The 13,110-nt window shown below is 44.4% G+C and overlaps 3 protein-coding genes across 3 annotated transcripts; 2 read left to right on the forward strand and 1 right to left on the reverse strand.

The window, feature by feature from the left end:
- The first annotated feature begins 890 nt into the window (after positions 1-890).
- On the forward strand, positions 891-5,295 carry LOC123722113 (integrator complex subunit 9). Its single transcript, XM_045682718.1, has 7 exons — positions 891-1,074; positions 2,217-2,408; positions 2,738-2,940; positions 3,327-3,621; positions 3,820-4,290; positions 4,398-4,500; positions 4,589-5,295. Exons 1-7 carry the CDS (start codon positions 1,066-1,068, stop codon positions 5,293-5,295), a joined length of 1,980 nt encoding a protein of 659 aa, XP_045538674.1. The 5' UTR covers positions 891-1,065.
- Positions 5,296-6,475: 1,180 nt separating this feature from the next.
- On the reverse strand, positions 6,476-9,267 carry LOC106710887 (leucine carboxyl methyltransferase 1). Its single transcript, XM_045682852.1, has 3 exons — positions 8,867-9,267; positions 7,988-8,171; positions 6,476-7,701 (listed from the first exon to the last, which is right to left on the reverse strand). The coding sequence occupies exons 1-3, from the start codon at positions 9,083-9,085 to the stop codon at positions 7,112-7,114; spliced, it is 993 nt and encodes a 330-aa protein (XP_045538808.1). The 5' UTR covers positions 9,086-9,267; the 3' UTR covers positions 6,476-7,111.
- A 1,367-nt stretch (positions 9,268-10,634) lies between these two features.
- LOC106710888 lies at positions 10,635-12,900 on the forward strand. The gene is made up of 5 exons (XM_045681589.1): positions 10,635-11,024; positions 11,607-11,785; positions 12,620-12,716; positions 12,799-12,847; positions 12,891-12,900. The coding sequence occupies exons 1-5, from the start codon at positions 10,952-10,954 to the stop codon at positions 12,898-12,900; spliced, it is 408 nt and encodes a 135-aa protein (XP_045537545.1). The 5' UTR covers positions 10,635-10,951.
- Positions 12,901-13,110: the final 210 nt, after the last annotated feature.

Below are 13,110 nucleotides of genomic sequence, written 5' to 3' on the forward strand. Positions count from 1 at the left end.
TTTGGTCAACTTGGGTGCAACTAGGCATTGTTACAAGGAACCAATGTATACACTGTCAAGCAGAAGAAGAAACGATCTACCACATTATTTTCGATTGCCAAAGTTTCCTAATTCAAAGACTTGTGCTGCCTAGTGAACTTAATGTTACCAATGCATTTAAGTGTCTTTCTTCCTCCCGCCCGTCGGCACTTAACATTTTACTACAAAATCCAACATCCTATAAACCCGTTTATAGTTACATAAAAATACAATTCAAACAATTTTAACGACGAATCTTAGTGAAGTGAAGTGTAGTGACTCCAAAGTAATGGACATTTTCCAAATAAGATATGACCTAAAGGTCTATGTTACCAGGTCATAAAATTTAAAAAAAAAATTAAAAATCCGACTTGACGATTGTCATTGTCAGTGAACTGACAATGACAAGCCAAGATCCACTCTGCTCCAAACGCTTCCCGGCCCCGCAATGTTGCCAATGCTACGGCAATTACCGTGTTCTATGGCTTTCAAACCAACAAATCACAAAGCTTTTCAAAAATCTACAGGTATCAATTCATAATAAATTCTCTTTTTATGTGCTAGGACTGTGATTACGGAAATAGCTTTTAAATGTAAAAGTTGTGATTTTTATCAAATAGAAGGACAAATGAACCATAACATAATGTTAAAAAAGTTGAAACAGCGCCGTCGTCTCCGTGGAAAAATGTTTTCTTTTTTAAGTAATGCGAGGGCCCACCTTTGATCTTCTCAAATACAAACACGGCTTTTTTACACATTGTACACGTACACGACCGGGTAATTGTCAATTTTCATTGGCAACACTGATATAAACCCAAACCGCAAATAGTAAATAAACACAATTTATATTTATAGGTTAAGATATAATATAAAACAGTTTATTTTACATTATGTTTTCCTTATTCCTTTCTGTAATCCGAATTGTAAAATGAGGATCAATTGTATGTAATAGTTATCATGCTTAGGAAATGAAAAAATTGTTTGGCGGTTTTAAACAATTTAATTTATATTAATATTTATTCTGATATAAAGAAAGACAATTTCGACATGAAACTGGTAAGAACAAATTATATTTTATCGTAAACGAGCATACGTTCTGTAAACATAACAAGACAAAATAATTAAAATATTGCTTGGAATAATATTTGTTTAATGAAGTAAATAAAACGAAATACAACACAAAATTAAAACAGTGGAAGCCGAGCAATTGCCTAACCTAACCTAACCTACATAAATCTGTAAAGAAATTCAAAGATGTGTATGAAGGTAACCAATACATTCTGGGCCAGAATAGCTGACTATGACCTAGTGATGGTGGAGATGTAAATGGGCTGACGACTGATTCTTAATTTAATCTTTACCCTCTACTTACCATTTATAAATTAAGTACTATTTTATAAATAAAATTGTATTCATCTCCCTGGCCTTTTCCCACTCATGTGGGGTCGGCACACAAGGTTATAAAACCTTAAAGTTTTGGCTTTAGTTTTTGCGGCCAGCCACTTGGGAGGAATATGTTAAAATTAAATATAATATAAAATCAATAATTCAAAATAAAGCAAAAATGAAAATAAGTAAGAAAACATTATAAATAGAAAAACTTTAAGTTCTTGTCGCTTTAGTTACTGATCCCCGTATACTTCAGTGGTACTGTTATTCTTTACCACCTCTATATTCTTGATAATCGGTCTTGCATTGTTCTTTCAAAACTTTATTCACTCAGAGATATCAAACTTCTGATGCCACCTGACAGGACGAACAAGAAAAGAAATCGGCCCATAGTGTAGATATTTTCTGTGTGACTATGACAAATAACAATTTCTCACACTTATCCTGTTGACCGCCAAATATAAGTTTAAGTCTCTTCCATGGTAAGAGACCAATGGTTGGTTGGGTTGTGTAGGCAATACAAAGAGATGTTAATCTATATAAGTTATACCTGTTTCCAATAATTTACACTTTCAAATACATTTTAAAACTGATTTTTGTTATATTTAAGGATTTTAAAATTTTGGTTTTATATGACATGACTGATGATTGACATTTTCTATCAAAAACATAATAAAATTGTATTGTAAACAATAAATAGTAATTGTTGATGCTGGCTCATGTGTTTGTACATTTTGATAAACATAACATTTATTATAGAGCAGCAGAGTGGTGCACTGCTAATGTGTGTGCACTGGTTGCTGTTACAGTACTGCCTGAGCAGCGATGCGGCCAAGCCATGCTTCGTGCTGTCTTTCAAAGAGCTGATGATAATGCTGGACTGCGGGCTGTCAGCGCAGTCGGTGCTCAACTTCCTGCCGCTGCCGCCGGTGCCCAGCACACGACTGGCTGCGTTGCCCGCCTACACGCCGCCCCACCTCAACGACCCCCTGCTTGAAGGGGTACTCTTCTTGTTCTCTTACGGAGCTATGCTAATCATTAATGTTACCTATTGCACCTTTTTAATCAAATCAACTGGTGGCTAATGTGTCTGTTTTAGAATTCTGAATACTTGTTTGTCCTGTTGTAGGACCTCTGTGTGAAATATCCCAGTAAACCTTTTTAATTTAATGTAATGCATAGGAAGCTACACATATGTGTAATGTATGCACATCTAATTGAGTGCAGTGTCTGAGTTATGTTGTTGTATACATGTTGGTAGTAAAAAGCTGAAGACACAGGCATTTCACATTGTCAATGTTATGTAATGGATGTGTATTTTTGGAAATAGGAATTAAAGGAATGTTGCGGACGGGTGTTCGTAGACAGCATTCCCGAGTTTTGCCCCCCACTGGACAAGGTGGTCGACTTCTCGCAGCTGGATGTGATTCTTATATCCAACTACACCTGCATGATGGCGCTGCCCTTCATCACCGAGGACACCGGCTTCAAGGGACAGGTGTATGCCACTGAACCCACCTTGCAAATTGGAAGGTATATACTTATTTTTTTACTTTAATCTTTATTCTGTTACTAAACTGGCAGGTATACGTTTCATAATGTATTATCTGTATATGAAATATTTAGTATTCATATATTGTAATATAACTTAGTGGATTATTCCATTTTGGATGTATTCAGTTTGCTTAACCGATTTTAACATCAGATGAAAGAAGCAATAATTATTTAAATACGAATATGATCTTGTAACGCGGATGGGGGCGAGTGGGAGCTAGTTGGAGCGGATGGGGGCGATAGGGGCAGGTGGGAACTATTTGGAGCGGGTGGGGGCAGGTGGGAGCGGGTGGGAGCGAGTTGGATCGGTTGGGGGTGGGTGGAGACGAGTGGGGCGAAGCTGACGAGCGCGGTGTGGGGCGCAGGTTCTACCTGGAGGAGCTGTGCACGTGGCTGTCGGCGGCGGGCGGGGGGGGCGCGGCGGCGCGGCGCTGGAAGGAGCTGGTGCACGTGTTGCCGGGCCCGCTGGCGCACGCCGCGCGGCCCCGCGCGTGGCGGCGACTGTACGGGCGGGCGGCGCTGGCGCGCGCGCTGTCCCGCGTGCGCGTGGTGGGGTACGACGAGCGCGTGCCGCTGTACGGGGCGCTGGACGCCACGCCCGTCAGCTCCGGCTTCTGCCTCGGCTCCGCCAACTGGGTGCTGCGCACGCCGCACGAGAAGGTCGAGTCTCGTCCTCTTCTTACACATTTACCTACTTGAACTCGCTTGAAACTTGATCAAAATTATATTTTGTTTTTTTCACCCATCAATGGTTACAAATTTCTTTAGTGTGACGAAATACAAAATTATAATTAAATTAGAACTAAATGTGTGCTACAAAATGGAAACGGCGAGTTTAAGAATGCGGCAATGACTTAGATCGCGTACGTGAGCGGGTCGAGCACGCTGACGACTCACCCGCGGCCCATCAACCAGAGTGCGCTGCGCGGCGCCGACGTGTTGCTGCTGGCGGCCCTCACGCAGACTCCGGCGCACAACCCCGACCACATGCTGGGCGACCTCTGCGTGCACGCCGCCGTCACGCTGCGCGCCGCCGGCTCCGTGCTGCTGCCCGTCTACCCCTCCGGCGTGCTCTACGACCTGCTCGAGTGTCTCTCCACGCACCTGGAGGGCGCGGGCCTGGCGCACGTGCCCCTCTACGTCGTGTCTCCCGTCGCCGACTCCTCGCTCGCCTACAGCAACATCCTGGCCGAGTGGGTGTCCGCCGGCAAACAGGCGCGCGTCCTCGTGCCCGAGGAGCCCTTCCCGCACGCCGCCCTCGCGCGCGCCGGCCGCCTGCGACACGCGCGCGCCCTGCACGACGACGCCTTCAGCGCGGACTTCCGCCAGGTACCTCCTCCTCCCACCTCCCACCTCTGGCCTCCCACCTCCCGCCTCCCACCTCCCGCCTCCCACCTCCCGCCTCGTGTGACGTACCGGTGCGCTTTGTGTTGCAGCCCTGCGTCGTGTTCTGCGGACATCCCAGTCTGCGGTTCGGCGCCGCCGTTCACCTCGTCGAGCTGTGGGCCAACAACCCCGCGCACGCCATCATATTCACAGGTACTGCACTCCCGCCCCTCGCCCCCATCCCCCGCCCCGCCCCGTCCCGCCAACAGAACCGATGACGTCGTCCTTTTGCTTTCGACAGAACCGGACTTCCCGTACATGGACGCGCTGGCGCCCTTCCAGCCGCTGAGCATGAAGGCGTTCCACTGTCCCATCGACACCTCCCTCAACTACGCGCAGGCCAACAAGCTGGTGCGCGAGCTGCGGCCGCGCGAGCTGGTGCTGCCCGAGCAGTACGCGGCCGCGCCGGCGACACCCGGCGCCGCGCCGCGCCCGCACGTGTTCGCCGACGTGCCCGTCACCGTCATCAAGCGCGGCGCCGCGCGCCAGCTCGCGGTGAAGCGGCGTGCGGCGCGCGGCATGCTGTGCGGCGAGCTGGCGGCGCGCGCTCTGCCGCGGGAGATGCGCGGCGGACTGCGCGGCGCCCCGCTCGTTGCGGCGCTGACACTGCGCGACGCGCGCCTCGAGCTGTCTGCGCCGGGCGCGGCGGTGCCGGGGGGCGCGGTGGGCGCGGCGGGCGCGGGGGGCGCGGCGGGCGCAGGGGGCGCGCCGGCGGAGAGCGTGGCGGCGGGCGCGCCGGACGTGGCGGCGCTGCTGCGGGAGCTGGCGCGGGAGGGTCTGGGCGAGGCGCGGGTGGAGGCGGGCGCGGACGGATGTATCGTGCACTTGCCGCGACACGACACGCTGGTGCACGTGGAGCGACACGCCACGCACGTGTTCTGCGAGGGGCGCGCCGACGTGCGCCAGGCGCTGCGCCGCGCGCTCGCCGCCTGCACGCCGCACGTGTGACGCGCGCTCGCCGCCTGCACGCCGCACGTGTGACGCGCGCTCGCCGCCTGCACGCCGCACGTGTGACGCGCGCTCGCCGCCTGCACGCCGCACGTGTGACGCGCGCTCGCCGCCTGCACGCCGCACGTGTGACGCGCGCTCGCCGCCTGCACGCCGCACGTGTGACACCTTTTACTTAAATAAAGTTCTATCGATATAATTTTAGACCGCCTTTTCATTTCGAGGCCGAGCTCGAAGCACTTCATCTGTTGTTAGGCAAAAAATATATATATATTTTCGATCCCTACATAAAATTCCTGAACTAATTTTGATAAAACTGGATATTTTTACTTTGGTGTTGGCATTGCGACGCTAAGCGAGGGGAGGGGGAGTCACCCCCGTTTTATAAATTTAACTGGATGTAATTTTTTATATTCAATGTTAATCGTAAATCCAAAAAAAACTGAAACTGAAAACTTCTCTTGGCAGCGTCCACTGCCAAGAGAAGTTTTCACTGTTTTCAAATATCTTGGCTGCCCAAGGTCATCAGTGCCTCCCCCACATCTAGCTACATATTGGATATATGCAAGATGGCCGCCTCCACAAAATGGCAGATGACACATTTTACCATTCCTACAATATGGATATCAAATGTTAGGGTTTGACTAGTAGGATACCCTGAAACATATTCATTTGGAGGATTAATAGTAATACCCAAAAAATAAAACCTCAAATAACGTGCGATTTTCAAAATGCCTTTTATAAACCATAAAAGAAAGGCAAACGCCATCGCTGACTTTTTTGTAGCAAGTTTTTAGATTTTCAATTCTCTCAAACATTACAAACTGTTAATTTAGTTTTACCAGTCACTGTGCTGGTCTTGATTAGTTATGGATATCAATGGAACGACACAACTTCATCGAGTTTGGCCTTGTTTTGATCGTCTTTTCGATCTTTTTTAGCTTTTGTTTTTATTAAGAACATAATAAAAGATTGTTTTTAAAAAAGGTTTTTTAATCTTTAATTTTTTTTATTTTATATCTCTTGTAACTGTTTAGCCTACGTAAGCCTTTTCTTATATGAAAAGATTGGCAAAGGGTGGCGGTTTTGACGGAGGAGGGGACGGGTCTGTAGAAGAATATCCCTTTTCTGTGCGTATTCTCCTCCATCGATTAAAGGTAAGCAACGCATCTGCAATTGCGACTGGTTTTTAGTAAATTCATCCTAATGTATCGTCGATTGTGTTCAATACGAACACGTTTATATTGCGGGAAAGGTGGCGAGTAAAACGAAACGACGAGTAGTACATCATTTATATCATAAATAAAATTATTATTTAACACTTAAGTAATAAGGAAAAACGGCTAATGTACACATCGAGAGGTTTTAAATGTGCACTCGAGCACCGCAGAGATACACTTCATTATAAATAAGACGCAACAACAACACGACGACGTAAGTACGTACGTACGTACATCCACTCAGAGACTAAAACGATCACTTTTAATCATTTTTACACTCGGGAAATGCACTGAATATGAAATTTTGATAACATAAAATTGAATAAGTTCCACGACATTCAAAATGCAGCAATAAAACGTTCACTCGATCAAAGTCGTTCACGTCTCGCGCGCACAGACTCTTGTTTTTTATTTACGGTAATCAAGAGATCGAGATCCATTCTGTGATCGTGTGTCTATTTAATGCACCCTTAATTTGCGGCTACGATCTAAATTTACTGCTCAAGTGATAGATAAATCTATGAGAGACGTAAGGAAGGGACGCATTGTGCGCTCTCCGGGAGCCGGGGCCCGACTTCTGGAGGAGACGGTCCAGTCTAGGCGTTGAGGTCGAGGTCGGCGAAGAGTTCCCCGCGCGTGGCGACGCTGAGCGCGTAGTGCAGGTTGAGTTGCTGCAGCAGCTCGCGCTCGTCCAGCATCTCCAGCGCCTCCACTCGCGCGCGGTCCTCCTCCGGCAGCGCGCGCCACACCGTGTCCATGTCCCAGGCGCGCGCGCTCTCGAACCCGGCGGCCAGCAGGCGCGCCGCCTGCGCCGCGGGCTCCCGGCGGTGCGGCTCCCCGGGCAGGGCGCAGCCCCGCGCGCTCAGGTTGCGCATCATCACCTCGCCGAACTTGTCGCCCAGGTTGCACTGCTCGTACACCAGCAGCACGCAGCGCGGGAACGCGCCCGCCAGGTGCTCCAGCAGCGCGCGCGCCGCCTCCGGCCGCAGGTACACCAGCACGCACTCGGCCAGCAGCAGCGTGGGCGGCGCACCCCCCGCACCCCCAGCACCCCCCGCACCCCCAGCACCCCCCGCACCCCCCGCCTCCAGCTTGCGCACCACCTCGCTCAGGCAGCGCAGGTCGCAGCTCAGCAGGTGGTAGCCGTCCGAGTGCAGGTCGCCCGATCTGATCATTACCTCGCCATCTGTTCATTAATTGATATTATATATTACATTTTCATATATTATTTTTTCATTTATCATATATATATATTTTAAGCCCTTATCATTTTGAAAACCTGACTTTACATGTAAGTCATAAATAACTAGCTTTTGCCGCGACTTCATCCGCGCTGTATTTAAAAAACTTAGAAAGAAGCCTATATGCTCTTCAAAACCAGTTAAGCCATTTTGAAGCAATGTAGTAACATACATCCATCCATCCAAACTTTCTTGAATATAAGTATAATAGTATGATAAGAACATTCTCACCTTCATTAGATATTTTTTCTAATAGCTGCTTATTTCGTTTGATGATGTGGGATTTCTTAGCAACTACAGAAGGGAAATCTAATTCAATAAAATTGCCGACCGCTTGCGTTGTGTCTTTCAACTTCCAGTACAGAGTGTCAAATCCGCAGCCCAAGTTGATGATCTGGCATTTTGTCCCACACCGCTGAAAACCAATCAACAAACTTTACTCATTTTAACAAACAGGTTTTCCTGCAAATACTTTCATACATAACATAATATGATATGCAAATGCATGTTTGTAAGTGGTACTGATACAAGGTTTGTAAGTAAAGCTAACAACTTGCTTCTGGGTATCTCAACTTAACACCTGAATGCAATATCACCCACGTTTCTAGCGTACAATATGTTCTGCTGATACATAAGTGATGAATAGTAGCGCCTCATCCTAAAGTGTGTTAGTACACCATATTATAAGCAGGAAAAATTTGAAATTCAACACAAAACGAAATATCATAAAATTATATGATCCACATAATCATTGTAAGAGGTTAAAAGAAACATGTTGATAATATACTAATAAAATAAAAAAATAAAAAAAATAAACAACAAAATAAAAAAAAAAGTCTCATTTACAAAATACAAATTCAATTATAAAAATTTTAATTTCACTGGAACTTTACTATATTTAGTAAGTGAGCATAGGGAGATCCGGCACCACCAGTTCTATGACCTTCCACTAGTTGCCACTGGTAATGATGTTTGATGAATGATGAAAAATGGATGTTTATTTGAATGGTAAATATTTGTAAAAATATTTAGTAAAGTAATTTGAATTCGAATATGGATAACTAGAAGTATGCTGCAAAAGACTTTTTTTTTAATAATGAAGTTACCGACCTCCAAAAACTGGTGAATAAACATTTCCATGGCTTTAACTCTGGCATAGTAGCCGCGATTAATTTCGGGAGCTTTTCTGTCTACATGTTTCGCGAAATACACAATGTAATCATCTTTCCAGTAGCCCAATTCTACGGCGCATCGCTTGCACTCTGTAGCATCTGTGTTAGTCGCAATGATGGCTTCATCTTCAGCGGTCCATGATATTATATTATTCATGATGGATATTTATCGCTATGCAGTAAACAACAATTTTAAAGTACCATAACGTAGTCCTACGTTATTTCTTAAATAGTTGCAAAGTTGTAAAATATATACACGAATTTGTCGATAACTTTTATTTTGATCCAAATATTTTTCTTGGATCATATATTAAAACGACATTGACATCACTTGACATTGACATTACTTCAAAGTTTATAGATTGAAAAGGAAACCTGATCCAGTGGGCAAAGAGTATGCAAGTACTGACTCATCCTAACTCCGGGTTAATCCATCCGTTCCCCTGAAATATGGGTTAAACTAACTGTGCCCACGACCTTGTTCCCGTGAAATACTGTATTGACAAGGCAGAGGGCGTCCAAAGTGCGCCGCTAGCTCGCTCTATATTCGGCTGTTTGGTCTCGTGCCATGCAGCCCGACTGTTTTCATGTCGGCTTCAGAGGTCGTCCCAAACAAACGTGGCGGCGCTCAGTGGAGCGATGGACGACCACGTCTGCTTGTTCCTAACGGGATCCACTCCAGGGCCTCCCTGGAAATATAACCGGGATCCCGACGAAACGTATGGCTAATTCATAACTACTGGCGGCGTCTTATTTACTGACGAATCGGCTGTTGTCTATAACGTGCCAGTAGTTCCTCGTGGCGGATCATTTTTGTAAAGAAAATACCTAGGATCGAGGCAGCGATTGGTGAAGACTTGGACCCAATGCATTGTAGATTGTAGCTTTTGCCAACTTCCAGGTTTCGCACCCAAATATCAGTACGGATTAAACATTACAATAAAACGTTTTAAACTTACACTCAAATAAACCTTGCACATTCCCATACAAACTTTCATCTCCTTATCACTATTGTTATTTTGTCTTCGTAAGGGTAAAATATTTGCAAACTTTGAATTTCAAATTTATTTATATCAAATTACCAGCCTAAATATAAGTTTCAAGCTTTCAACTATATACCTATAAATGACAAATGACTTCCCTACAAATTTTACAACCTCCACTTTCAACCCCGATAATATTCTTCTTTCGCGATAAAAAGTAGCCAATGTCCTTTCTCGGGCTCTAGACTATCTCAATCTGGATACCAAATTTAATTTAAATCGGTTCATTAGTTTTGGCGTGAAAGAGAGACAGACAAACAAGGAGACCGATAGATAGATTTACTTCGCATTTATATTAGTAAGTATTAGTAAGATACTATTTTAAATGTCCAATTAATAATATTCTCCCTGTGAAAGTTCTAACACCTTTGTAGTTTTGTATATTATTTTTAAAATCGAAAAATCTTATAAATACAAACACTAATATAAAAAGTAATTCTTTAAAACGATTTACTTAAGTACGACAAGTCCACAACTCAAGATTCTGCGTGCACACTTTGAATGTTACATTTTAAATACGAAACATCGTGCATAGTAACGGTATGTATGGTATGTACGAACAAAATGTGAAACTCAGTAGCGTTTTTTCCCTTCGGTTACTCTTTAGAAAGCTAGCAACCCTCCTGATTACTGTTAAGTCAAGACACAAAATTCATGTCAAAAAGCATCAAAAAGTCAAGTGCAAGTGGCAATTTTTCTACCTGACGTTGGCTAATGCACAAACCGTGCCAAAGCCAAAAATAAAAAGAAGAAGAAGAAGAAGTGGCAATTTCAAGCGTTTGACATTTGAAATGACAACGATGAAAATGTTTTTATTGAAATCTTAATTTACTTAAACTTACTACCCAATTCAGTTACAATCCAAGACCATTCCTCCTTATACGTTAAGTTAGTAGTTAACCTTAGTTGATTTTACTTATATAGTGAATTAGATCTAAAAGTATTGTAAGACATGATTTAACTATATTTTGGATATAATTATGTCGTCATATGATTTACCCATTATTTTAGTAAGCGCAACGGACAATATTACAGCGACAAAAGTTATTTCAGGTACTTGTTGGCTTATAGTAAATATTTTAAACATGTAATCTATAGCTTTAGCTCATCAAATGGGCTGCCCTCTTGTTATCTGTAACACTCCTACTAATACATATCACACTGTTTCAAGTAGTTCCAAAAAAAATCATTCTGTTAGTCTGACATAAATCTTTCAATTAAACGAAAATTCTCGACACTTTCGATGTTTTTATCTCTGTCTACTTTTTGGTATTTTATTGACTTTTTTTATCCAAATATGGTACAATTATCACCTCCCCTGATCCCAGTACCTGTGGTGCTACAAGCAGCCACTTCAGCTTTCCTGTCTCTTACAATGCAACTAGGGTTATAGGATTCAGAGTACACTATGATACTTCCCACCACATTTAATTGCTTTCCCTTGGCTGTTACTTATTTGCATTTAATATTGGAAAATTTACCTTTGAAGTTTATTTTAATATTTACATTGTACTAAAATTGCTGATTAAGTGTCAGGTCTATAGTATAAGATTAGTCACTTATTTAAAACATTAATACTTAGTGCTAAGTTAGTGGTTTATTATAGTCCAATTAGCCAATTACCAATGCTTACAGAATTAATAGACAATGATGTAGAAGATAACAAGTACAAAGAGGCGGGTTGGCGTGTCTGGCGGCTTGAGAACAAGTACTACGAGGTGTGCGTGCGGCTGCAGGCGTTACCAGATGATGAAGCGCTCACTCCGACACTGCCGCGTGCTGATGCACATCTCATCTATCTCACAGAGACTGAGGTGGCTTCATGAATCATATATACTCAATACAAGTTTTTTTTTACAAGTGCAGGTTTTTAGGGTTCATTCAGTCAGTTTATCAATCTATGATTTTTTTCTCTCCTACATCTTATTAAACAAAAATATTGTTAAGTTGGGTTTAGAGTAGCTATAAAATAATATAGTCTCATTGTAGAAAAGATGCAAAATAAGTTTATGCTGTTATTGTTGTATTGTTACAAATAGTGCGGATTCTATTCTTGCTTCCCTTTAAGGTGTCAGAGTTTATTTGTGACCAGCATAGTCAGTTAAAGCGCCTTGCGTGTGTGGTGTGCCGGCCGGCCGTGTTCCGCCTGCTCGCTGCAGTTGCGCCGCAGCTCAGCAATGTTTCTCAAGCTTGTTGCTAGGACAAATTTATTGGAAAATGCACCTATAAAGTGCTTCTCAAAATAATTCTAAATAAACAGACTTATTTAGTTGTAGCAAGTTGAAGTTCACAGTTTTCCACTGTGTTTCACAAATTGATTACAATATTTTGAAAGAAAACTTATATTTCAAACGCACGGAATTAAAAAAAACTTAACAAGTAGCCTATCCGTTCTTCCAGACTATGTTCTACGTCTGTGCCATTTTTCATCAAGATCCGTTGAGCCGTTCCGGAGATCTCTTCAAACAAACACCCATCCATCTAAACATTCGCATTTTGAATATTAGTAAGATTTTATTATTTAAAGGAAGAATAATGACTCGTGGAAATGGCAACACTTAGATAACGCTCAATATGTACAAATTTTTTTGGTTGTTTTGTATTTAGCCATATACATATAATAGTTGTAAGATGTGCGCACTGGTCAGGGCGCGGACGTGGCGGAGGAGAGACGCGCGCGCGCCGGCCCCCTGCTGCGGCGCGGCGCCGTGCGCCTCGTCCTGCTCGACGCCCTCGCCCCCACAGGTACGTCTGTCTCTCCCGACACCAGTCACACCGCGCTGGTGCACTGTTCATCGCAGACATATTTACAATAGTGGTGTGACAGGGGCGCTGACGTCGTGGGCGACCTCCGTGCGCTACGAGCCGGTGGGTCTGCGCGAGGAGGGAGGAGAGGGGGAATGTGAGGGGGAGGGCGAGGTGGGGATGACGCGCGCGCGGGCGGCGCTGCACGCGCACGTGTGGCCGGGCCTGCGCCGGCGCGGCGCCGCACCCGCGCCTCTCTTTTACTCAGGTATTACATTCAAGTCCTAGGTTTATAAGTTAGTCGACGTGTCTGCTTGTTATGTCCTAATACAATGCCACATACCTCGTGCGGAGCAACAATTGGTGTGTTACATTTGGTTTACAAGATAGTTTA

This window comes from Papilio machaon, chromosome 2 (assembly GCF_912999745.1).
Source record: "Papilio machaon chromosome 2, ilPapMach1.1, whole genome shotgun sequence".
Taxonomy (NCBI): Eukaryota; Metazoa; Arthropoda; class Insecta; order Lepidoptera; family Papilionidae; genus Papilio; species Papilio machaon.

What these genes read in the sequence shown, in the direction of transcription:
- LOC123722113 (XM_045682718.1), top strand. An exon ending in ACGACCCCCTGCTTGAAGGG is followed by an intron (nt 2,409 to 2,737) that starts GTACTCTTCTTG and finishes TTTTGGAAATAG; the next exon opens with GAATTAAAGGAATGTTGCGG. An exon ending in TCAGCGCGGACTTCCGCCAG is followed by an intron (nt 4,291 to 4,397) that starts GTACCTCCTCCT and finishes TTTGTGTTGCAG; the next exon opens with CCCTGCGTCGTGTTCTGCGG.
- LOC106710887 (XM_045682852.1), bottom strand. Translation starts at nt 9,085, where the DNA reads ATGAATAATATAATATCATGGACCGCTGAAGATGAAGCCATCATTGCG. An exon ending in TTATTCACCAGTTTTTGGAG is followed by an intron (nt 8,172 to 8,866) that starts GTCGGTAACTTC and finishes ATTGGTTTTCAG; the next exon opens with CGGTGTGGGACAAAATGCCA. An exon ending in AGAAAAAATATCTAATGAAG is followed by an intron (nt 7,702 to 7,987) that starts GTGAGAATGTTC and finishes ATTAATGAACAG; the next exon opens with ATGGCGAGGTAATGATCAGA.
- LOC106710888 (XM_045681589.1), top strand. Translation starts at nt 10,952, where the DNA reads ATGTCGTCATATGATTTACCCATTATTTTAGTAAGCGCAACGGACAAT. An exon ending in AGCGACAAAAGTTATTTCAG is followed by an intron (nt 11,025 to 11,606) that starts GTACTTGTTGGC and finishes CAATGCTTACAG; the next exon opens with AATTAATAGACAATGATGTA. An exon ending in TCTATCTCACAGAGACTGAG is followed by an intron (nt 11,786 to 12,619) that starts GTGGCTTCATGA and finishes CGCACTGGTCAG; the next exon opens with GGCGCGGACGTGGCGGAGGA.